General features: G+C 44.6%; 1 protein-coding gene across 1 annotated transcript in view; it reads left to right on the forward strand.

The window, feature by feature from the left end:
- The first annotated feature begins 8,438 nt into the window (after positions 1-8,438).
- The window catches only part of RAVER1 (ribonucleoprotein, PTB binding 1), a 39,796-nt gene continuing 21,707 nt past the window's right edge, over positions 8,439-26,527 (forward strand). The window contains exons 1-4 of the mRNA XM_068274391.1: positions 8,439-8,691; positions 15,694-15,760; positions 17,471-17,943; positions 25,530-25,721. Coding sequence (XP_068130492.1) covers positions 8,464-8,691; positions 15,694-15,760; positions 17,471-17,943; positions 25,530-25,721 — 960 coding nt within the window. The 5' untranslated portion in view covers positions 8,439-8,463. The remainder of the gene's footprint in view (positions 8,692-15,693; positions 15,761-17,470; positions 17,944-25,529; positions 25,722-26,527) is intronic.

Below are 26,527 nucleotides of genomic sequence, written 5' to 3' on the forward strand. Positions count from 1 at the left end.
CGCAGCCGGCCTCTGGTGCCTCTGGTGTGTACAGCTCCCCCTGGCCTGGGCAATCTTCAATCTCCCGCGCTCAGCCTCTCACAGGCAGAGCAGGGCTACGGCAAGATGGCGTCCGGAGGCGGAGCCCTGTACTGGAGACAAATAGTCTCCAATACAGGGCTCCGCCTCCGGACGCCATCTTCCCGTAGCCCTGCTCTGCCTGTGCCTGCCGGAGGAGAACATTGCAGGCTGGAGCGGGGCTGCGGGGAATGAACTAGCGCAGCGTCTAGTAGACGCTGCGGCTAGTTCATTGTACGGTGGCCAGAGTCCTGAGGCACATCTGCTCCGGGTACCAACCGGTCAACAACCAACCACTAGCCTGTCCACTCCCACTGGCCATTGGACGTCTGGCTCAATTGGGAACATAACACTGGGTAGTCACAATTAAATTTTCCATCCGATTGACGGGTAATCTGACCAGGGCCGGTTCAAGTAACAATTGGGCCCTAGGGCAAAATTAGCCTGGGGGCCCCCCAACAGACACCCCCCGACCAGAAAGCGTCATTAGAGGCCCTTTGTTGCAGCCAAATTTCCCTCCTGGGCCCCTGAGCTGGCTGCTGTCCCTCCCCCAATCACCTCCCAACTTAACAGACTCTGCAGAGTCCCTGGGGAGCAACAGTTAAGATGGGGGAGGGACACCTTGGGGGCCCCTACAGGCTCTGGGGCCCTGGGGCAATTGCCCATTTTTTTCCTATGGTAGCGCCAGCCCTGAATCTGACAGAATGTTGTATCGCATGTCCAAACTGCTTGGGAACAATCACAAGATCGATTTTCCCATAATAACTTGGCAAAATCAATCCCATTATGAAATGGGAGCATATCGGATATGTTGGAAATAATCAGCCAATTCCTGTCAATCAGATGGAAAATTGTATCACATGTAACCAAGCAGGTATAGACCAGAGGCGCCAAAAGTATAAAATCAAATTAATAAAAGTTCTAAAATGCTTTGGAGGCAGTGGTGGACTTACCTCCTGCAAGCAGACCCAAGAGGCTGTATTTATTCAACAAAGTATTTATTGGGTATACTCCAGGGGGATTTCGCAACGCGTTTCACAGGCTTTGCACCCGCTTCCTCAGGCAATAAACAATAGGAGCATACATCTATGAACAAAGGCACAATTTTTGCGTGTCAGAAACCAAATGCTCACATATATATAAAAAAACAAAAGTATGTAATCATATACATATCCGCTTTTTCACTTATACATACATAAATAAATACATGCAGAAGTGTGCACCTTCCCACAGTTATAGGTCAGTGAATAATCCCATAGGGGCTCCCTGTGGTAGTGATTGATTTGGTCTAATGTAATATAATGGGAGTTTTTCATACAAACTGGTGAGGTGACTAGTGTACACATTATGCTCTTTAGATTGATTTAACGGACTGTGGCTAGGGGCTGGGAGTGGGGAGTGGGGCAGATGAGAACCAGAGAATATAACAGCAAAGTATCAGAGAAGGAGGTTATAGTTGCGTGGGGATTAGGGAATGAAGTGTAGGAATAAAAGTTGTCCATAGATTAAATAGTAAAAATCTTTAGAAAGATTAACCACTTACCAGCAATTGGTCAGGGACACGCTTGGCGCCTAGTTGCCAGAGGGTTCACGTTTTGCTGTTTAAATGGTCATTTGTCTCCGTCCCTGGCCAATCAGGAAGCGGAGCGGGCCGACGTCATGTCGCATAGTGGAGAAGCGACTATGGCTATTTAGTCGCCTTAGTGACGTGATGTACGGGCAGGGAATTCACATGTACGTCATATTGAGGGCGCTGGGGGTAAGGTAGCGTCCACCGGCGTCATGCGACTCTTAGTACGCATGCGCCGAGTGTCATGCGGCCAGCAAGTCTGGATTATCGCTCCAAGAGTGTTGGGGAAAGATTAATTGGTTTTAGAGGTCAATTTAAATCATACCAACTGTTGGTATGTTGGTTCCAATTATAATATGTGGTGAAACATCCTATTGCCATCAAGTTTCAGTATTTTCATCACTTGGGTAGTTAGATATCATAGAGATGTATTGTAGAGCAGGGGTCCCCAACCCCCGGTCCGCGGCCCAATACCGGTCCGCGGGACGTTTTGCGCCGGGCCGCGGCTGATCCCCTGTGTCTCAATCATTTTTAACTGCAGCTGTAAAAACTTAGCTGCGAGTGCATAGCCGCGAGTGCACGCGGCTAGATCTCCGCCTGTACGCGTTGCAGAGCGCAGCCGCAATATAGCTCTTCTGCCGCGCAAGCCGGAAGTCCCACCCATCCTATCTTCCACTCTACGTGTGTATCCTTGTGCTACATTCCCTGACTCTCACTGCTGTGTGTAGCCACGGATATAATGTAATTTACCTTCGGCTGCGCAAGCCGGAAGTCTCCATTCCTACCCCCTCCATCGTCTGGTGCAAATGCACGTAGCTACATCCCTGCCTCCTCATAGAACTGTGTGCAGCCACAGCTGTGATGTAATTAAACTTCGGCCCCGCTAGCCGGAAGCCTTCAGTCCCGCCTCTCCATCACTGCTCCTGAGCCATCAGTGGTGTGGGCACGGTGTCATGTGGCAGCAAGCTTTTTAGGAACAGTGGGAGGAATGTAAATACATTTGTGCCTTTGTCCCCAACAAAGAGCACCTGTTGCCATTTCCCTACCAATACTGTGATGAGAGAGATGAACTGGGAACACTGCAGAGAGCCTGGAACAAGTCCACAGATTACATAAAGCAGGTACATTTCCAATTACTTTGTACAATATTTTGCTAGTTTCTTTCTTCTTATTGTACTTGCTACAATTGGTGACGTAGGTTTAATGCTGAGTACACACTATGAGATTTTCTGGTCGATTTACTGTCAGATCGATTATTTCCAACATGTTCGATTTGCTTTCCGATCATTTTCCGAGCATTTTCCGATCGAAAAGCAAATCGGACATGTTGGAAATAATCGATCTGACAGTAAATCGACCAGAAAATCTCATAGTGTGTACCCAGCATAAGGTGGCCATTCATCTGTAGATTTGGTGGCCGATCGACCATCTGATTCAATAAATATTAACGAATTGGATTAAATTTGGTGCCACCAAAAGTATGTCCAATCAACACTGCGGCCAATTTCGGGCCGAAATGGGGCGCGTGTATCAATCACACATGCTGGGAAATCTCAGGCTGTCATGCATGAGTTGCATTACAATTTGATGTTATACGTTATTATACTGTAAATAGTAACATAATTATAGTGCATAATAATATAATAGGTATATACTTCATTGTGTTTTTATGCGCTTTATTTCTCTCTGTCCCAGTCTGCCGGGCCTTGGACAGAATGTCTTACGTCAAAGTGGGCCTCGGGTCCAAAAAGGTTGGGGACCCCTGAAGGACTTACTCGCCACCTAGTGGGTGAATTCATTATTACTGGTGTTTTGGGAATTGTCTAAACATCTTTGAACCATCAGGTTGTATAAATTTTAAAAGTTCACTATCTGTGTCATGTTTTCATGGTTAAAATTAACAACAAATTTGGAGGTACTAAATCAGATAAAAAAACAATTTTTAGAAAGAAAGTGATTAATAGTAGTATAAAAGCCACAAACATAAGAACATAAATACGTATAAAGGATGATTTTTACGCAAGGAAAAATGGGTAATTAAGCACACATGTATACATACAGACACACAAAATATACCCAAATTTATATAGACATGTCCAAAGGTCAATAAGATATAAAAATGGATTATAAAGTTGGTTACAGAAATTGTTTAAAAGACAAGGGGTAATAAAAGAGGCGACTAGATAAAAATAATTATTATACGATTTGCGGATTTAGGGGATTTTTTCTAATTGTTCGTTGAGACCCTCAGGTACCAGGGTTCTCAACATTTGAATCCAAAACATCTCCCTTGATTTTAATTTGCCAAAAGCATCCGGTTGGTGTTGGTTAATGGTTTCTATGAGTGTAATGTGAAATTTGGTGGGGTCACTGTTGTGATGAGTGCTGAAGTGTCTGGAGACACTATGGAGTGGAAAGTTTTTTAGTATATTTCTCTTGTGCTGACCGATTCTACTGCGTGCTGGTTGGGTAGTGCGTCCCACGTATTGGAGATGGCAGGGACACGATATAACATAAATGACATATCTGGTGGTGCATGTGAGATGGTTTTTTATTTGGTATAATATCTTGGTGGTATTGGAGAAAAAAAAATTGGTGGTTTGGATAAAAGGACATGCCAAACATCGGGCATTTTTGCAGGGAGCACAGCCGGGTATGGAGCGTGGTTGGGAGTGTTCAAATTCTATGGGTAGTTTAAGTCGGCTCGGTGCTAGGTGCTCGTCTAAAGGTAATGGCCGGGGTTGGTGGAATGGTTGGTCGAAGGTAGGGATCTTGTAGTAGAATTTCCCATCTGTTCCTGAGAATAGATCTAATCTGTGAGTGTTGGGCGTTGTAGCGTGTGATGAATCTAGGTATATTGGATTTGGCTGGATCGGTGGTATCAGATTGTGGGTTACGGGGTTTTTTGGCTCGGAATCTGGCATCTTTAATCAATTTTTTCGGGTATTTTCGGGCCAGAAATTTTTTTGTTAGGATTTCGGATTGTGTCTGGTAGTCTATGGGGTCTGTACAATTTTTGTGTATTCTTTTAAACTGGCTGTATGGGGTGTTAATGGTCCAAGGGCGGTGGTGAAAACTGTCAAAGTGTATGTAATTATTAGCATCTACTGCTTTGAAATATGTCTTTGTTTTAATGGTATTGGAATCTATAAAAAGTGTTAAGTCTAGATAATCTATGGTAAGTGGATCTTGGTGAAAGGTGAATTGTAAGCCAGCTGTATTGGAATTGAGATAGTTAATGAATATTGGAATAAGTTCAGTTTTTCCCCTCCATATCATGATCAAGTCATCAATGTATCTTTTGTAAAATATAATGTTCTCTGCAAAAGGGTTGTTGTGTTGCATCTTTTCAAGTTCAAAAAGGCCCATAGAGAGATTTGCATAGGATGGAGCGAACGCCGACCCCATCGCGGTCCCATTGGTCTGATGGAAGATTTTTTTGTTAAAGGTGAATATGTTGTTCTGTAATATGAATTCTGTGCAGTGGGAAATGAACGCTTGTTGATTCTGGGGCATCTGTTGGTTAGTAGATAGGAAATGTTGGATGGCTTTCAGGCCAAATGTATGGGGTATATTTGTGTAGAGTGAGGTGACATTGCATGTAAGCCATACGTAGTCATTGTGCCAAACGGTATTATTGAGGAGGTCTATGAGATGTGAAGAGTCTCTGAGATACGAGTTGAGGGAAAGGACATGTGGTTGCAAGTGTTTGTCCACAAAACGTGATAGATTACTTGTCATAGAGTCTATACCGGATATAATGGGACGTCCTGGAGGCTTGGAGAGGGATTTGTGAATCTTTGGCAGGTAATAAAAAAATGGAGTCTTTGGATCGGTGTTGATAATAAAGTTCCTTTCATTTTTTGTGAGAATATTGTTAAGTAGGGCTTCATTTATGAATGATTTAAGAGTTTTGTTAAGTTCTGCAGTGGGGTCTGTGTCTAATTGTTCATAATAATTGTGATCCCCAAGGAGGCGTTCTGCCTCCTCAAGGTAGTCGTCTCTATTCAAGATGACAATGCCTCCCCCTTTGTCTGCTGGTTTGATGATGATATTTGAATTTTTCTGAAGTGTTTTAATCGCTGCTTTTTGTATTCGGGTGAGATTGGTTGTATGAGTGGGTACGTCAGTAGGGATGTTCTGTAAATCGTGGAGTACTAGGGAGTAGAAGGCATTAATGTAATTACCCTTGGAGGCTGTGGGGTAGAACCGTGATCTTCCCTTGAGTTGTGTAGTAATGTAACGCTCGGTGGCCATTTCTGTACTGGAGACTGTGCATGGTGGTATTAGGTCATTCTCAGTGAGAATGAGCCCAGTGGATTCAGTGTGGGATGTGTTGAGTTTTTTTATTGCAAAGTGTCGCTTAAGCGTTAGTTTGCGAATATAAGAATTGAGCTCTGTAAAGATTTCAAACATATTGGACTGATTTGTGGGACAGAATGATAAGCCTTTTTCTAACAGAGTAGTTTCGCTGGGGGAAAGGTTGTGGTTGGATAAATTAAATATACATCTGGTAGATTGTTCAGCAGGTGTGGAAGAGGGTGTGGAGGTTATTGTTGTTTGTTTCGTTTTTCTTTTCCCTCGACTTCCTCTTTTTCGGAGTCTGATAGGGGTCTCGTTTTCTTTGGTTGTAGGATTATATGGGATGCTTTTGGACTGGACAATTGGGTAGTCAGGGTATTCAGGGAAAGGGTGGCGGGCAATTGGGTGGTCAGGGTATTCTGGGACAGGGTAGCAGGCAGGTCTAAAAAAGAGGACGAGGTAGGGGTGGTGTTCTCATCTGCCCCACTCCCCACTCCCAGCCCCTAGCCACAGTCCGTTAAATCAATCTAAAGAGCATAATGTGTACACTAGTCACCTCACCAGTTTGTATGAAAAACTCCCATTATATTACATTAGACCAAATCAATCACTACCACAGGGAGCCCCTATGGGATTATTCACTGACCTATAACTGTGGGAAGGTGCACACTTCTGCACGTATTTATTTATGTATGTATAAGTGAAAAAGCGGATATGTATATGATTACATACTTTTGTTTTTTTATATATATGTGAGCATTTGGTTTCTGACACGCAAAAATTGTGCCTTTGTTCATAGATGTATGCTCCTATTGTTTATTGCCTGAGGAAGCGGGTGCAAAGCCTGTGAAACGCGTTGCAAAATCCCCCTGGAGTATACCCAATAAATACTTTGTTGAATAAATACAGCCTCTTGGGTCTGCTTGCAGGAGGTAAGTCCACCACTGCCTCCAAAGCATTTTAAAACTTTTAATAATTTGATTTTATACTTTTGGCGCCTCTGGTCTATACCTGCTTGGTCATATATATCCACCCTTGGTGGAGGGGGATACCCCTTCTTTCCTACTGTCTACAGAGTGCGACTTCTTAATCCTGAGTGAGGACAGGAGAATCTCCTCACCTGCCTATACAGTGGTTGCCTGGAGGTAACCCTGTTTTGTGAGTATAAAATTATACTCTTTGTATACTCTACTTGTTTTAACATATTACACTATTGGGCTCTCGGTTTCTCTTTTACATGTATCACATGTAGTTCATTAGGCTATGGTAAAAATGATCTGCTCCAATTGACAGGGCCGGATTTAAGCCAAAGTCACATAGGCCATGGCCTAGGGCACCACAGGATCAAGGGGCGGGTGGGCAGCAGGCTATACTAGGGAAGGAGGGACTGGTCACCTGGCTACCTATACTGGAGGGAGGGGTGGTAATCAGGCTAACTTTATGGAGCGGGGGAGGGTCATCTGGCTTCTTATACTAGACTAGAGGGACTAGACTAGACTAGAGGGACGGGGTGGTGGGGTGGGTTTGTCTAAAGGGAGGGTGATTATCTGGCTACCTATACTGGAGGTCGGGGGGGGGGGGGGAGGGTCATCTAGCTTTCTATAATAGAGGGACGCATCAACGGGCTACTTATACTGGAAGGAGGGGTGGAAGGGTCATCTGGATACCTAAATTGGAGGGGGGGGGGGGACATCTGGTTACCTATACTGAAGGGTGGCTGCTGCTGACAGAAGCCTTGGGCGGTAATGCTGGCTACAAGCGGTGCACGATTTCCCGCTCGATTCGTTTATTTCCAACATGTCCGATTTGCATTTCGATGGATCGTTATGTCGATTTAGCATACTTTACATGCGAATCGACCTAACGATCCATCAAAATGCAAATCGGACATGTTGGAAATAAACAAATCGACGGGAATTCGAGCGGGAAATCGAGTGCGGGAACGCATCATGTGTAGCCAGCATTAAGAGTCCAACAATCTAGCCTACACCTCGAACTAACCTACATCCCATAGACATTACTATCCCCTCAACCCTCCTGCTATACGTTTGATAGTGAATGTAGGCTCATTCGATGGGTAGGTTATTTCGTCGGAACACCCGGCCCTGCCAACTGATTAACCATGCTGTTGGGCTCTCATAAGAACAAACTCTTTAAAGAGAAAAAAAAAGAGTACCTAAACGGGTTAAGTTTTATTTATTTATATTTATTGGAATCGAATATTTTCTCGGCCGTTTACTGAAGAGAGGTGCAGATTGGTTTGGCAGAAATCGCTGGGTCAATGTGCTCGGGGTGATGCAGCTTAGTTGCACGATCTGCCATGCCCCCTGTAATCATGGAATTCAGAACACCATTGTCTCCCACGTGTTACACGTGACGTTCTCTTCCCGCCCCCGTAACCCTGGCAACCACGTGAAGGCGGAGCGGCGTCCGAAGAAACCAATCAGCGCACGCCCGACCGGTTGGTTTAAACTCGGCCAATGAACGAGCAGTATCAGTGTTGTGTGCCCAGGTGGACAAGGCGAGCTGTCAGTATGGCTGCAGCCGTGTCCGTTAGAGCTGCCGCTGGGGGTCCGGCTGGAGGGTCCTGGGGGTACCCGGAGGACGGCGATGATGGGGAGGTGTTTGCTCCGGAGGAGGACGTGCTGGAGCTCCGGCTTGATCCGAAGGAGATCCGCAGCAGAGTGGAGCGAATGAAGCGCGAGGTCCGAAACCGGCGGAAGGTCCTCATCAAGGGGCTGCCGGGGGATGTCTCCAATCAGGTGAGTCTATCTATACGCTCCATACGCTTTCCTCTATATCTGCAGCACCCTACCCCTAATTCTATCCCATATATACACTTTCCCCTCTAGATATGCAGCACCCTACCCCTAATTCTATACACTCCATACACTTTTGCCTCTAGATCTGCAGCACCCTACCCCTAATTCTATACACTCCATACACTTTCGCCTCTAGATCTGCAGCACCCTACCCCTAATTCTATACACTCCATACACTTTCGCCTCTAGATCTGCAGCACCCTACCCCTAATTCTATACACTCCATACACTTTCGCCTCTAGATCTGCAGCACCCTACCCCTAATTCTATACACTCCATACACTTTCGCCTCTAGATCTGCAGCACCCTACCCCTAATTCTATACACTCCATACACTTTCGCCTCTAGATCTGCAGCACCCTACCCCTAATTCTATACACTCCATACACTTTCGCCTCTAGATCTGCAGCACCCTACCCCTAATTCTATACACTCCATACACTTTCGCCTCTAGATCTGCAGCACCCTACCCCTAATTCTATACACTCCATACACTTTCGCCTCTAGATCTGCAGCACCCTACCCCTAATTCTATACACTCCATACACTTTCGCCTCTAGATCTGCAGCACCCTACCCCTAATTCTATACACTCCATACACTTTCGCCTCTAGATCTGCAGCACCCTACCCCTAATTCTATACACTCCATACACTTTCGCCTCTAGATCTGCAGCACCCTACCCCTAATTCTATACACTCCATACACTTTCCCCTCTAGATCTGCAGCACCCTACCCCTAATTCTATACTCTCCATACACTTTCCCCTCTAGATCTGCAGCACCCTACCCCTAATTCTATACACTCCATACACTTTCCCCTCTAGATCTGCAGCACCCTACCCCTAATTCTATACACTCCATACACTTTCCCCTCTAGATCTGCAGCACCCTACCCCTAATTCTATACACTCCATACACTTTCCCCTCTAGATCTGCAGCACCCTACCCCTAATTCTATACACTCCATACACTTTCCCCTCTAGATCTGCAGCACCCTACCCCTAATTCTATACACTCCATACACTTTCCCCTCTAGATCTGCAGCACCCTACCCCTAATTCTATACACTCCATACACTTTCCCCTCTAGATCTGCAGCACCCTACCCCTAATTCTATACACTCCATACACTTTCCCCTCTAGATCTGCAGCACCCTACCCCTAATTCTATACACTCCATACACTTTCCCCTCTAGATCTGCAGCACCCTACCCCTAATTCTATACACTCCATACACTTTCCCCTCTAGATCTGCAGCACCCTACCCCTAATTCTATACACTCCATACACTTTCCCCTCTAGATCTGCAGCACCCTACCCCTAATTCTATACACTCCATACACTTTCCCCTCTAGATCTGCAGCACCCTACCCCTAATTCTATACACTCCATACACTTTCCCCTCTAGATCTGCAGCACCCTACCCCTAATTCTATACACTCTATACACTTTCCCCTCTACCTGTAAACTTGCTATATCTCTGTCATCTACCATACACTACCTCTGTTTATACACTCCATACACTGCCCCTTTATCTTCAATGCATTTCCTCTGATCAGTTTAGTCTCTATATACTTCATATACTACTCATATCTATATACTTCTTATTTTGATCCTCTATCTGCAATACACTGCCTATATCCTCCACCCAGGTGATGTTTCTGATCAGTTTAGCTACTGTGTACTCCACACTTTAGCCACTATCCACTCCATATGGTGTCTCCCATACATTCCATACACCTTATGTCCTCCTCCCATGGGCTGTCTCCAACTAGGTGAGCATCTCTATACTTCATGTACTGCCGTTATATTGTCCATATGCACCATATACTGCCTTTGGCCTAAAAGGTTTGGACACCCTTGTCTTGTCTGTCCCCAACCAGGTAAGTATATATCCTATGCACTCCAAATTCTATCTATCTATCTATCTATCTATCTATGCAAAGGCATGAATTGTGTGTTATGCCATGTACTGCCTTTACCCTCATCTTGGTAGCACCAACCAGGTGACACTGCCTTCTTTACTGACAAGACTTTAGTCTGTGGCTAGTCCATAAAGTAGAAGTAACGTCTACAATATAAGTCCTGCATTTCCCCAAATGTGCGCATCCTGTTTTCTGTGTATCTTCATCCTTTCTATAGACTTCAAATGATTGCTGAATATCATATGTTCATTCTTGGAGATCACCCTGACCAGAAGATGTCTCTGGCCTGTGTGTGTTCTCATACCCTTCATATATTGCCTGTATCTTTGTTCTTGGTGATGTCCCTAACCTGATGAGGACAGTCTCTTCTCTGCTTATCACCTTTCATCTGAGTCTTGTATACCTGCTTACCTTATGCTGTGCATCTTTTTGTATACACTGCCTGTTGTACTTCTGGTTCAGTATATTGTGTATCTCCCACTTAGTATATGTTTTATCTCCCTGTCCTTCATCACCCACTGGTTGTACACTTTACTGGTTCTCTGTAGAGAAGACTGATGAAATGTGCATCTTCTGAGTGGATGCACATTTCGGTGTAAATTGCTTGGATTTGGCCCAATCACCTGCACTTGCAGCTGAGTTGGCCTGGTTAATTTCCAAACAGCATTTTTGCCTCCATGTGAATCAGTGGAGAACTAGCATGTCACTACTAATCTCTACCTGTCTGTATACCTGCCTCTCCTAGGTCACTACTACTCTCTAGCTGTCTGTATAACTGCCTCTAATGGTTCACTACTAAGCTCTACCAGTCTGTATACCTGTCTCTCTCCTATTCTCCTGAAATGGCCAATCAGATGAGGTTCTGTAAAACTGCCCATACATTAAACTATGGGAGATTGACCAAGAGACAGATCTCTCTCTGACTAGAGAGATCTGTTGGCTGCCCATACACTGCAAGCCTATTCCCAATCAACTTCAGCATGAAATGTCTCGGGGAAACCACCTTATGCTGCCCTCCAATGTTAAAGGGAACCTAAACTGAGAGGGATAGGGATGTTTCCTTTTAAACAATACCAGTTGCCTGGCATCCTGCTGATCTCTGTGGCTGAATCACACACCTGAAACAAGCATGCAGCTAATCCAGTCTGACTCCAGTCAGAGCACCTCATCTGTATGCTTGTTCAGGGGCTGTGGCTAAAAGTATTAGACACAGGATCAGCAGGAGAGTCAGGCAACTGGTATTTTAAAAAGAAAAACTCATATCCTTCTCAGTTCAAGTTCCCTTTATATGTTCCCGCCCAGTGCCGTATACTTCACCTGTCCATGTCTGCCGCTGGCTGTCTGCAGAGCAGATACACACGTCCCTGGTTGTAGTGCAGGCGTGTAACATCACACACGTGTATGCAGTTTGTGGACAGGTAAAGTATACTGCACTGGGTGGGAACACTTTACATTAGAGGCGACAGCGCCGGGGGTTTGTCGCTCGTCCCTATATCGCTCAGTTACCGCACCCGATTGCTCACGGCGGTCTGACATCTTGCAGCATGTCCGATCAATACATGTGACCAATTTTGTCCTGAAATTGGATGCATTGTCGAGCGGGCATGCTCTTGCCGGATTTTCATTCGACTATTATCGGATGTATGACCTCTAAACTGGGAGGTGTATGGCCATTGTGTGCCCATACATTACTAGATTTTTCAGCCTGATTGACCTTTCAACTCAATATTTTATCAAATCTGGGAAGAATCAATGCTGCAATATGACCACCCAATCAATTTAATTTTATTTCTGTCTGAAATTGGTTGAGCGAAAGCAGGCTCTCAGACCATTCAGAGAACCTGTACTGAGTAAAATTATTTAAAATAAACACATGAGGTAACTTCAAATGAACATTACATAGTTACCTTACCATCAGTTCCTCTCAGAAGCTCACCATTTTCTTCTTACAGTGATCCCTTCCAGTCAGTTCTGACAACATTTTGTCAGAACTGAAATATACCAGTTGCTGTCAGTAAAATATCAGTTGCTGTCAGTTATAGCTGAGAGGAAAACTGATGTACCAGGTAATGTCCATGTTTCCCTATGGCTCAAGTGGGCGATTTTGAAGTTTAACTGTATGCTGACCAGAAAGCTGTTATGGGTAATGGCCATTTTCAAAATGGAGGACGGAAAATTCCCTTGATCACAGTGAACATACAGGATGCAGGACAGGAGAAAGACACTGAGGAGTAGACTACATGGAAGGTAAGTATGACTTGTGTATGTTTTGACTTTTAATTTTCAGTTTAGGTTTTCTTTAAATCTAATGGAAATCGGTGGACCGGTAATATATCGCTCTCTGATTAGAGAGGGCTGTTTATCTAATGATCGGTTGTGTGGCAGATCGACTCTGCTGCAGACACTGTCCACAGTTTTGATGAGTTTTTTTTTTTTCATATACTGTTAACCTTTCTCTCTCCTCCCTCCCAAGGTTGTAACTATTGTACTAATGGACTGTTCTGTCCCCCCCCCCCCCAATTTATTGACTTTATACCTCCCAGATTCTTTCTATACATCTTACTTTCTCTATGTAGTTCTCCATAGGATGTTACCAAACAGGTCAGGGCTTGTTTACTTCATATACAGCCTCTAAACCTTCCCCCGCACTTAATTTGGGTGTGCTATCTAACCATGCAATGACTTGGGGCCTAGAACAATTAAGCTATGAAATATTTTTTGGGTGGTAGTTCATTCTGATTTCTTGATTGGTGATCTATTGGGTAAGGGAAATGCCGCAACAGTAGAAAAGTGCAATGGCTCTTCCAAGTAAGTTGCAACATGCTGCTTGTAAAGCAATCACTAGTTTGCACGTGAGGCAGCATGTGTGGGACCGATCGTGCTTTCTAGCTAATCCAATCAGTCTTCAGTCAGAGCACCTGATCTGCATGCTTGTTCAGAGTCTATTGCTAAATGTATTAAGGTAGTCGTATATCTAGCGATTTGGCTGTACGATCGACCATTTGATTCAATCATTTTATTAAGTCAAGTGTGTTCCAGTATGCCCAATCAATGAAGGTGGCTGTCATGTTGAATCGCGCAGAATGCAAGATATCTGTTGATCGCACAGGAATCAGCTACTGTTAACATGTCTGTCGATCAACTCTGAATACATTTTATTTATTTTTTTCTCCCATGGGGATTCATCAGTCAGATCAGTTGGTGATGGTGAATTGCATAAGATATGGCTGGTAGTGTGTGAGCCACTAGTTGATCGACTTTTGATCAACCATACTGAAGTCGATCACTTTGTCAATTGAATCAGAATCACTGTATGAATGGTTACTTTTACAATGTTTGCAAACAATTTGCATTGTTTAATTGGAAATGTCTGCCTCTATCTCCCTTCCGCTTCCACCAAGTGTGTATATAAATCTATCTGGGAGTAATGACTCTTATTCCATAATCTCACTTATATTAGATTTGGTAGAAAAGCCCATCAGGTTAGTGCAAAGCTCTGCACCTAGAAGCTGCCCTTGATTTGGGGCATTCGGTCCTGAGGCTGACACTTGGATACAGAGGATGTTGCTAGCTAAGGCTGGAGCGCCTGTGTTGGCATGATGTCACTTGTCTGCAGTACGGCCACAACGTGTGCTTGTCATTCAGTCCTGTGATCCTCATGCGCCCCTGCTAGTGGCCTCCTGACAATGGGATCGTACGCAAATTCCAGTCCCCTCTCCCTATCCCATGCTTGATGCCATCACCCAGCGGGGGTTATGCAAGGCTTACAGCCCAGGAATGTTTTATACAGAATGATCACATGATGCATCCCGGCTGTTGTGTCATCGTCCTGTTCTAGTGAACATATGTAGGAGTTCTCTGTACCCTAGAATGATCCAGAATACCAGCTCAGTGGCAGTTGTAAAACTGACATGTTATCTTCTGTTTGTATCTATTTGTACTGCAGAGTAAAAATAGGTCTAGAGGCTGCAGTAAAAGTTTTGAAGGATGAGCAAAGCGTGGAGGCTGTCATGCACGATTTAAAGCAGACCTGAACTCAGAACTTCCCCCTCTGCTCCTAAAAGATACACAACAGCATAACCTTTGGAGGGACACAATTATCTGTTACAGCTGATACAAATCCTGTAATCTGCAGTGTCTACTTCGTTATTTTATGGAAGGAGACATGTTAACATCCTGTGCTTTCAAATGAGGCCATGTGACAGATCAAATTACAACTTGTGACTTGACACAGATGAGGGGGAACTAGACAAACTATAAATGCATACAGGGTGCATTTGTCTTCTGTCCCGTGCAAGAGTTCTGGTTCACTTTAAAGGTTTTCATTGTTATCCCCAGAATTTTTTTCTCTGTTTCAGTGTGCACAACATTCTCAGGGGATTCCCTGTAGCTCTGTGGGGAGTGCATATGTAGAGTATAGTACTACTGTGTAACAAAGTAAACCTGAGACAGATGACATTAATTTTTTTTTTTTTTCTCCCACCTTCAGCCTCCAAGCGGCAATTGCCGAATGTGGGGTGGAGCTCCGCATCCTGCACATGATCTCCTGCAAACTGCAGCCCCAGGACTTGATGCCAATCAGCGTTATGCAGTCCCCAGGAGGTTAAAGTGTACCAGAGACAAATAGAAAAGCTTTTATACATGGGGCTTCCTCCAGCCCCCTCTGTATCAATCGCTCCCACAATATCTTCTTCTGCCTTCTCCCCGTAAATATTGGGCGAATGCTCAGTTACCGGGGGTGGGGGGTTTTCCCAGCTGGCTGCGTATGCAAAGTGTGCCCTGACTTGCCCAAAGGGGCTTCCACTGGGAGCAGGAGAAGGCATAGAAAGCTGATGTGGGAGCTGTCAATGCAGAGGGCCTGGAGGAAGCCCCAGGTATGTATTTATTGGTCTCTGGTTTACTTTAAAGTGCAGTTTTGCTTTGAATGTCTGGTTCTGCAGCCCAGTAAATGTTATGGATTGCTGCCCAAAAAGTTTCATTGATTTGACTTCATTTATCTTAATTTTTTTTTTCCCAGGAAGTTCATGATCTTCTGGGGGACTATGAACTGAAGTACTGCTTTGTTGACAAATACAAAGGAACTGGTGAGTGGCTCTTTTTGTGTGGGGTGTTTTTTTTTTTTTTTTTTTTTTTTTTTTTTTTTTTTTTCCCCCCATTGGATAAAATTATCAGTTGATCAGGCTGCAAAATTGCTAGATGTATACCTTGATGCTAGTACAGGAAGATTGCACCACTAATATACAAACAACGCTAAGGGAGCTCAAAGCTATCAGACACGTTATTGCCCATACAAAACACCTTGATACTAGTACAGGAACATTGCACCACTAATCCAACCAGTTAGTTTCAGGGCCCGTTTCCACTATAGCGTTGCGGAATCGCCGGCGAATCACCGCAGGCAAATCGCATGCGAGTGCGATTCCGCATGCGTTTTTGCCGCGATTTCGCATAGGTTAGGGTGATGCAATTTTAACCATGTCACTGCCTGTGTGAATTAACATGGGTACCTATGCGAATTCGCAGCAGAAAACGCATGCGATTTCCCTATTAAATACATTGCGTGCGATTCGCCTGCATTCCACACGCAAGCGAATTCTGAGGGCTCTGCCATACAGAAAAATCCTGCACAGAAAAACGCACAGCAAAACTGACAAGTGGAAACCAGGCCCATCCACTTGTATTGGCTGTGCGAATCTGCATGTGAGCAACGCATGCGGATTCGCGATAGTGGAAACGGGCCCTCAGCAGGTTGAAAGAACCATACATATTCTGGGGTTTTGTGTTTGTTTGGTTGTGTTTTTTTTTTTTTTTTTTTTTTTTCCCCCCCGACAGCAAAGTAGAAATGATATAGTAACACACATTAATGCAACAAAGCCTTGGTCAGCATTGACATCAGAACAAAAGCCAGCATTAGCACTGATGTCTAATCTAGATGGGAATGCTAATGTATATCCAGTAAAGGAATTGGTATATCCTTGTATGAAGTTAGATTACATAATGTTGTTGAAAGGATTTAGTACCGATCCTTCGCTAAGCATTTATAACAATAAGAAATGGCTACTTTAAGGATTTGTAGACAGTCTGTATTTTGGATTTAATAGGAGACAAGTTGTCCACGGTTTGTCAAATTTGGCCATGGTGTCCCTACCACTATCGCCTTGCGACGTGGTAAGAACTGGTTCACAGCTATTATAAAGTCAGAGCAAGTAGGAACAGTAGCTGAGATCCAATGCTTGGCAAGCAGTTTACATGCAATGTGCATCACTTAAAATGTAAAGTATTTAGTGAATTTAACAGTTAAGGAATCGGGGAAACTACTCAGAATACGTAGTTAAGGCTCACTCACTTACTACTGAGCATCCCATATGATAATTTACAAATGTAATCAACTGCTTCCAATATAAATTGACATTAGGACAGTCCCACATTAAAGTACCAGGTGCTCTCATACACTTAGGACTGCATTTAGGTGTCCCAGGCTTAAACCTCGCAAGACGTATTGGTGAGACTTCAGTCATTTAATCTAAATAAAACTTTTCAGATTTTTAACACCGGCTGGCTGTGGAGCTCTCAGGCCGGTGGGATGACTGTAGAGCAGAGCGGGATGTTCTTACCTCTGTTTCTGCGTGTAAGCATGTTTATGCATTTCCCCTGTGGCCTTCCACACTGCCTGCTGTAAACTTGTGACCCTCGGCTCTCTCCTATAGCATGTCAGCTTAGGTTGTATGACCTTCTGTAAAGCATCCATTGAGATGTGCTTACTAAAGAGTTCTCTCCATTCTCCTCCATTGTAGCTTTTGTTACCCTGCTGAATGGAGAACAGGCAGAGTCTGCCATCCGCCGATTTCATCACACACACCTCCGTGACCGTGAGATCTCTGTACAGCTGCAGCCAACAGATGCCCTGCTCTGTATTGCCAACCTGCCCTCAGGCTACACCCAGCAGCAGTTTGAAGACTTGGTGCGGCCGTTTGGTAATGTGGAGCGTTGTTTCCTAGTTTATAGTGCCTTCACCGGACATCCCAAAGGCTATGGCTTTGTGGAGTACATGAAGAAAGACTCTGCGTCCCGCGCCAAGTCAGACCTGCTGGGCAGGCAGCTGGGTTCCCGCACACTGTATGTTCATTGGTCGGATGTTAACCAACTCACCTACGAGCTGCTCCACTCTCACTGCCTGTGTGTGGAGCGTCTGAAGGAGTGTGATGTCACAGAACTGAAAGATGCTTTCTCCAAATCTTCAAAAGGCTGCAGTCCTTCCTTCTGCCAGGTGGGTGCAGTAATGGAGCAATCTCTTGAACCAGGGTGGTGAGGTTCAACTGTGCATGCAGTGTTTCACTGACCCCAGCTGTAATTTGCAACCAATGACACTTAACTGATAATTGGGGGGGAGGGGGGGGTGCAGCAGGAGGGGAGCAGTTAAAGGAATACTATCAAAGTATCTCAATTTGTGGCAACACAAGTAATCAGTATGGCAACAGTCAGAATGAACACAGCACACTTTTTTTTTTTTTTATTTATTATTCTACATGCAGATGGCATCCCCAGAACAAACTGATGGGTTATTGGGGCAGGTCATTATGCAAGAGGCAATTCTTTTTACTGAGTGCAGCCATACTATTTTGATGCTCCTCCACATCAGTACGAGTTGTGCAGCGCATCTATTTAAACTTCTGGTAATGGGGCTTCCTCTTCAGCTCCTGCTTCGGATAGTTTTTGAGCAATGACACGCACTCCTTCAGCTCATGTCTGCCGTTGTGCAGCAACTAATGACGCAGCAGCTCAGCACACAAGTTTCCTTCAGAAAAGCAAGCTCATGGCAAACAGAAAGGGACAACTAAGCACATTATTGGCCAGGCAGACTTGGAACAAGAGGAGTTGTCTCTCGCTCCTCATAGTAACTTGAGGCAGGTCACACACTGATGTGGGGGAGCATCAAAATAGTATAATCCATGGCTGTGCTCAGCAAGAGAATCTCCTCTCGCATAATGACCTGCCCCAATAACCCGTCGCTGTCAGTTTTTTCTGGGGACGCCGTCTGTAAGGTATAAAAAGACACACTGCACAGCCAAAAACATGCTGTTTGTTCTGACTGTTGCCATACTGATTAATGCTGCTGCCACAAATTGAGATACTTTGATAGTATTCCTTTAAGTTTAGTAGGATTGGGAATCAGTAAAGCAGTAGTTAGAGTTGGGCATTGGTAGGGGAGGGTTCTGTGAGAATGGGGTTGGGTTGCAGGTGACAACCTGCCATCCAGTTGGACAGCCATGTCACCTGATGCAGAATTGGATGCCAGTGAATGACTGTTCACTGGCATCTACAGTATGTGGATGGCTGGTGCCAGCGCTGCTATTCTGTATGTGGCTCTCCGATATTTAAAGGTGCAGTGGGCCACATTTATAAGTTATACATTTTGTGTTTGGGGGCCGCATCCGGCCCGCAGGCCTTAGTTTGAGGACCACTGCTGTAAATTGTTGCAAAAATTTTCACCACAGGGGACAGATGGCAGTGTCAACTTAAGAACAAATTCAGTTTAAGAACAAACCTACAGTTCCCAGCCCCCCCTCCCTATCTCGTTCATCAACCGGGTTCTACCTGTATACTCTGATACCTAGACACTAGTAAATATATAATATATATTCACATTCACTTGTGGCGCTGCTGTCCTATTGGGTTAGGTCTACTAGAGTTATCAGCGCATGCTGGGCCTGACTTCCTAAGGCTGGATTCACAGGGGTCAGACATTGGACACAGACTTTGATATAAAGCCTGCATGCAGCGAGTTAGAGTAACAATACATTACAAGGCATACGGAGATACTTCCAGTCTTGTTAGGACAGTTGATTGGGCAACATATTAATGTTTAAAGAGGAACCCTAGAGGGAGAACACAATAAATCCATTGCAAAGTGAGAAATTTAAATAGAAATCAAGAAATGATCGCCATGTAATTTGTTCATATAGGTTGATCCACAATCAGCCTGCAAGTAATCCTCTTTACTACTGGCAGACAGGAACAAACAGACTGCACCAACTGCTATTATCTATAACCACACCCCCAACAATGCAAGTTATTTTTTTTGGGGGGGTCTGTGTATATGTATATATACATCAGAGGGAAATGCTGGTTTGAAACGGCTGTTTCCCACAATGCAACAAGACTCCTGCTGTGTGATGTAAGGACTTATAGAGAAACTGTAACCACAAACTTCATCCCAATCAGTAGCTGATACCCTATTTAACATGAGAAATCTATTCCTTTTCACAAATGGATAATCAGGGGACTCTGTATGGCTGGTATTGTGGTGAGCCCCCCCACAAGAGACTCTGAGTACCATGGTCCTGGCGGTTTCTTGTTGCCTTGTGGGAAATGGCTGTTTCCAACTGACAAAGCAAGCACCAGCTACATCACCTGCCAGCAGTAAAAATGTCACCATGTGATCAATGTCAGAATGTAAATCAGGGATTTAAAAGATTTTATGATGGGCAAACACTGACTAAATCATTTATACATAATTGTAAATTAAGCACTTATTACATTTATTTTCACTGGAGTTCCTCTTTAAGTGCTGATGTCATGTGACTGTACGTTCTGAACACACAGCCACCTGCGTTTGCAAATGTTAACAAGGGACTTATTCTAAAGCCTTTTATACTTTCAATTCTGATCAATTTTACCACCACCGAGTGGTATAGTGGTTTACCTATAGCACAGATGTCAGACTTGAGGCCTGTGGGCCAAATGCAGCCCTCCATGTCTCTGTGATGCTTCAGAGCCGTAAAACTGCCTCTTCACCCAAAGAAGCATGCTGGTAAAACCCCACCCCAACCTTGTACCCTCACCACATTGGAGAGTAGTGCAGTGTGGTTGTCAGGAAGATCAGAGGAGACCTGAAACTGCACTGAAGTACTGCTGCTCTGCAAAATGGGGTAAGAGCATCTCTCATGGTTCAGATTTTTAGGCCACTTAGTTTGGGACCATGTTAATAAACATTTTGGTCAGGGACCAGGAAAAGTGGTTTACTGTAGCAGAGATTCTCTGCTGCAAAGGGACAACTGTCTTCCTGTTTAGTGATGAGCAACGGATGAAACACGAATGTCACTCAGATTTCATCTGGATAATTAATGCAGGTGGGGGGGTTAAACTTACCCAGCAGCTGTCATCTTTCATCCATCCCACGCTGCATTCCAAGCCACAGTCACATGACTACAAACACTTGTGGTTTGCAGTCACACATTTATTTTTTATTTTTTTACTGGAATTCGTCTTAAAGAGAATCTGTACTCTAAAATTCTTACAATAAAAAGCATATCATTCTCCAATATGTTCTCCAAGGCCCCTCTGTGCTGTTTCTGCTACTCCCTGCTGCAATCCTGGCTTGTTATTAACAGTTTTAGGCAGTGTTTACAAACAAATGACATGGCTTCTAACCAGAGTATGATACGCTGAGAACAGCTTACTGTGTGACTTCAGCAGAGCTTGGAGAGGGTGTGTAAAGCTTCTGGCAATGACAAGCTGTGCTACACATTCCAGCCTCAACCCGACAGACCCCACAGAGGAAAGCAGATAAGATTCATTAAAGATATAGTGCAACTAGAAAATGGTGCCCTATGCCAGAGCACATTAGAACAGGTATATAAACTTATAGGATAGAAGAAATAAGGCTCAACATTTTGTTTGTCTCTTTCAAGCAAACCTGAGACTTATAAAAACGTAAGGGCTGGTGCGCACAGCGCTTCTGTGCGCTTTTAAAAAACGCTAGTGCTTTGAAAAGCGCTTGGCTAATGTATTTGTATGGGATGGATCGCCCCCGAGTGAAAAAATGCAGGTCCTAGAACATTTCAAAGCAGATTTGGCCTCAATGCAAAGTAAATGAAAGTTGAACATTGCTCTAAAAAGCGCTAAAAGCATTTTTTCAAGGTGTTTCCCCCACTTACAAAAGCTGTACACTTTCAGCTCTACTGTACAAAAAAAATTGCTACTCCAAATATCACTAGGCATACCTAGAAAATTGCTAGGCACATGCCTGAAATAGCTGTGAAAAATTGCTTCAAAAATGGCATTTGCGACTATGCTAGCGCTTTTAGGTGTGCACTGGCACTTAGATACTTCAGTAGAGGGAAGCCTCTATGTTCCTCGAGCCCACCGTTGCTCCACTGGACACCGTCACATCTGCATTTCTGTCAGTGTAGTATGACACTGAGGTATACTATTGGTGTTGTACAGACACTGCCTGGCTGAGCAGTGTGGGTGTTTTTTTTTTTTTTTTTTTTTTTTTTTTTTTGTGGAGAGGCACAAACAGCACTCTTCTGAGGGAATATAAGTGGAGGTTCCCACTGGAACAGTGCTTTCATATTTTTGGAGACAGCATTCTTGGGGATCTGTAGACTTGCCTTATCCACAACTATTATATAGTTTTCTATATCCAGGCACTAAGGCCTCTTTTCCATGGACTGTTGAACTGAGTGCTCAGCAAGTGGCTACAAGGCAGCAGTGATCAGTTGAGTTTGAGGCGTTTCACTGCTTATCAACAGTCCGTGGAAAAGAGGCCGAAGGACACTCTTCCACAGGTGGCTGAACTGCACGCTCGGTGAGCAGTTACCAGGCGGCAGCAAGCAGTTGTAAGTTTGATGGTCTTTTCACTGCCTAGCAACTGCTTGTGCAAGAGGGCCCCTACTCTTCTCAAAGGGCGTACGAGAGAGAATGGCGCAGGAGACTTGGGCGCAGGACACAGCCGGTATATGGCTGCTGATGCTGCTGCAGAAATCCCGGCCATATTAAACACTATTCCCCCCCCCCCCCACCAGGCCGCCATGGATAGTGGGGAATAAAATAATTTGGCTTCCAGCAATTGCTGGAAGCCGAATTATTAGGTTTTAAAAGTAACTTAAGCTCCGTCTTCTGACGGCGCCAAAGTTACTCCCTGTGCGTTGCTATAGCCGTAATTCCTATTACGGCCTATGGTGGCGCCGAAATCTCCATGCGCTGATTTCAGCGTGTTCGCTCAAAGGAGCGCAAAATCTAATCCCTACCATAGTTGTATATGCCTGGTGCGAATGAAGGCCAATTTTAGGTGGAACCAAATGGCTGATCAGTTTTTTGGGTGTGTGAGGTAACCCACTTGTGCATACAGAACATTCACACTTTATGCAGTTGAGGTCCCTAGTTCTGCAAGGTGAGAGGCTTCCACTTCTAAAGCAATGTACAACGGTGCAAGAGATCAGGTCTTCATCGTTTTTTACAAACTGGTTCTGTAATTTTTTTTTTTTTTTTTTTTTAAGACTTAAGGTGCGTACACACGCACTACAGCAGGCAACGACTGGTCCGTCGGCACCTCCCACTGGGCAGGTTTTCAGCAGACTAGTGCGTGTGTACACACTGTCAGCGGACTGATAAGGCTGTTCCTGAATGATCATCAGTCCGCCGACAGTGTACACACGCACTACAGTCTGCTGAGAACCTGCCCAGCGGGAGGTGACGATGGACCCGTCGTTTGCTTCTGTAGTGCGTGTGTACGCACCTTAACACACGTGCTATCCTGCAATAGTTGGGCAGGTGGATCCACTGTTTGGATCTGGCAAACATCTTATCAGTTGGTCGTCTTTGCCAGCTGTACACACCCAGCTTATCTTCAACAGACCAATCTGCCCAACCATCTTCTAAACTGGAACATGTGTATGAGCCTTTAGCTAAAGCAAAGTACACACAGACCAACCTGCAGCCTGATTACCGTCTGACTTTAGTCTGTTGGAGGATCAGGTATGGGTAGACATGCAAACAACTTGATGAGCAACTGTTAACAGGCGGTTTGATCAATCCAACTGTTGTATCTATGTTGGTCTGATATCATGCAGTTGGTGCGTGTGTAGAAGTTGTTTGAAAGACTTGTACTTGTGTTAAATGTGTTCAGTCGGTCCTCTTGTGTGCGCAGAATGTTAATTGAGTCGGTTGTTTAGCAATCTAGGTGTCGGTACAAAAATCTTCAGACTCAGTTTATGAAACTCCGACCCAAAATGGCTTCGGCTCCGACTCCTCAGCCTAATACTTAGACTCTGAAGCCTCTTAAAAATCCATTTTTTTTTTTTAACAATCAGGGTTAATGTATTAAACAGATCAAAACCGCCGCAGCAGTAGACTATCTAAACCCCCCCCAACTCACTGGGGGGGCAATCCGGGCAGCGCTTCCGTGTGAGGCAGGGCCATGAGCTGCAGCCCTGCCTCACACGCATCTGTCAGCGCCGGATCGCTCCCCTCTCAATCTTCCTTCACTGAGGGGCGGAGATGCACGTGTGAGGCAGGGCTGCGGCTGTAAGCCCTGCCTCACACTGAAGCACACAGGGGCAGCAAAATCCACAATGAGAGTTGTGGATTTTGCAGGAGAGAGGGAGGGTGATTCAGGGGGGTATTTAGATACCTTGGAGCCGCGGGGATGTGGCAGTTTAGGTAGGGCTAATGTATTAGGCCTCTTGCACACTGCAAGCGATTCAGATTCCGATTTGCAGTGTGCAGGGAGCAAACTGCAAATCTGAATCGGAAGTAAAAACAGATTAAAAAGCTGAATCTGAATCGCTTGCAGTGTGCAAGAGGCCCTAAACAGGATTGTTTTAATAAAGATTTAAGAGGCTTCAGTCTCTCTTTAACAGGGTTGTGGATGTTGTACATAAATCTGACTCCCGGTGCCCAAAATTGCCTCGACTCCGACTCCACAGCCCTGGTATGTACGGGTCATGTGGTTTGTGTGTGTGCGCCTTTAGTGTGATAACGGATTGCTGGGATATCATGGCCTTCTGTCTGGCAGATCGGTGCATGATTACAAGCTGCTGGACAAGCAACTGCTGTGTCCTTGTGGTTTGTATCCCGCTTTGGTTTCCTTGGCACACGTGTATAAGACTGCACTGTATACTGTAACATGGCGAGACGATTGGGCACTTCTGTGCACTCTTCAGATGCTTGTAAAAGTTAAGTTTAAATGCTGACTTTCACCGAGCAGCTCCGGACATACTAGCCCTGCATTGTTCCAGCAGGTTATTTTCTGTACAGGACTGACAGCTGCAGAGCGGTTGTAAAATCCCCATCTGCGTGTGAATAGTTACAGCCTGAAAGCCTGCCCTACTCAATGTTCAGTGCTGGGCTCTGGTAGAGATGTCTGAAATTTGTCAACTCGTCCTCTCTAGTTGCCCATTTAAAGTGGACCTAAACTCAAAAATTCCTCTTTGCTCGAAAAGAACACAACAGCATAACCTTTATATTAAAGTTACAGCTGATAGGCATCTGCAGTGTTTAAACGTCCTGCTTTCATGGAAGGAGGCATATTAACATCCTGCGCTTTCAAATGTTTGTCTGGTCTGGCAGTCAGCTGACACAAGTGAGAGATCTAATTACAACTTGTGAGTAGACACAGATGAGGGGGAATTAGACAGAGTAAACTCACTAAATACATACAGGGTGCATTTCTCTGTTCTTTCTGTCCTGTGCAAGAGTTCATCGCTACATTAACTTCAGGTTTTGTTTTTTTCACTCAGAATTATTATTTTTTTTTTTAAATCATGTATTTGCCATATGACATACATGTTATGTAAAATTTTTAGTCAGTCTCTTGAATGTTATGTCTTTCTGGGTAGGAGACGCACCTAAGATGCACTATTGCGTATAGCAGTGGTCCTCAAACTCCTGTGCCTGTACAGGAAGTGCCACATGTTTTGTTATACTATTTTACTTTATGTGAAAGTTGAAACCAAGTATCCACTTGCAGTTACTTGCTGAAATTTCTTGACTTTATGTGAAGTCCATTTATTTAACTATGTGCATATAACAATTTGTCTTTAATTGGAGTTTTGCTCCCCTTTTCCTCAGTTGGCATATGGACAAGATGGGCAGTATAAAGGCTTTGCTGTCGTGGAATACGAGTCTGAAGTGATGGCTGAAGTAGTGCAGCGGCAGGTGGACAACTCCCTGGTGGCAGGAAGTTGTGTTCGGGTGTCTTTCTGTGCTCCGGGACCCCCAGGAAGGAGCATGCTGGCTGCACTGATAGCTGCACAGGCAACAGTAAGTGTGGGCTCAAGGCATGCAACTGTTACTACACACTTCTGTAGGGTAACCAAGGTAACGGGAATGTGTCTGTCTGTAAGGCGTGTGTGTGTAACAGCAAGCAGTGCTTCTCTAGTCAGGCATGTTTCCTGACGGACAGGATTATTTCGGTATGGTTGCAGAAATGATGGGAACTGTTTAAGGGGCACGCTGTAAAATGAATGTTTGCATATATGGATAAGATATACTTTTGCACCAGAGTAACGTGCACTGTGATTGGCTTAGCTGTCACGTGTTAGCTGATTGTTTGGACCTCTTACCAGCAGGTTGTGGGACTATTATTATTATTATTATTATTATTATTATTATTATTATGTATTTATATAGCGCCGACATATTACACAGCGCTGTACTGTGTGTGTGTATCCCTCAAAGGAGCTCACAATCTAATCCCTACCATAGCCATATGTCTATATTATGTAGTGTAAGTACTGTAGTCTAGGGCCAATTTTAGGGGGAGCCAATTAACTTATCCGTATGTTTTTGGAATGTGGGAGGAAACCGGGGTGCCCGGAGGAAACCCACGCAGGCACGGAGAGAACATACAAACTCTTTGCAGATAGTGCCCTGGGTGGGATTCAAACCAGGGACCCAGTGCTGCAAGGCGAGAGCTAACCACTACGCCACCGTGCTGCCCACTTCATGAAGCAGGAGGGTTTACCTACACATCCTATGTAATTTACAAGTGTCCCTGTGTCCTGTCCGTGTCAGTGCTTTTGCGCTACTGCACATGTTGCGCGCGCACTGACTGGTGGCGTGAAGAG

Source organism: Hyperolius riggenbachi, chromosome 3 (genome assembly GCF_040937935.1).
Source record: "Hyperolius riggenbachi isolate aHypRig1 chromosome 3, aHypRig1.pri, whole genome shotgun sequence".
In the NCBI taxonomy this organism is placed as follows: Eukaryota; Metazoa; Chordata; class Amphibia; order Anura; family Hyperoliidae; genus Hyperolius; species Hyperolius riggenbachi.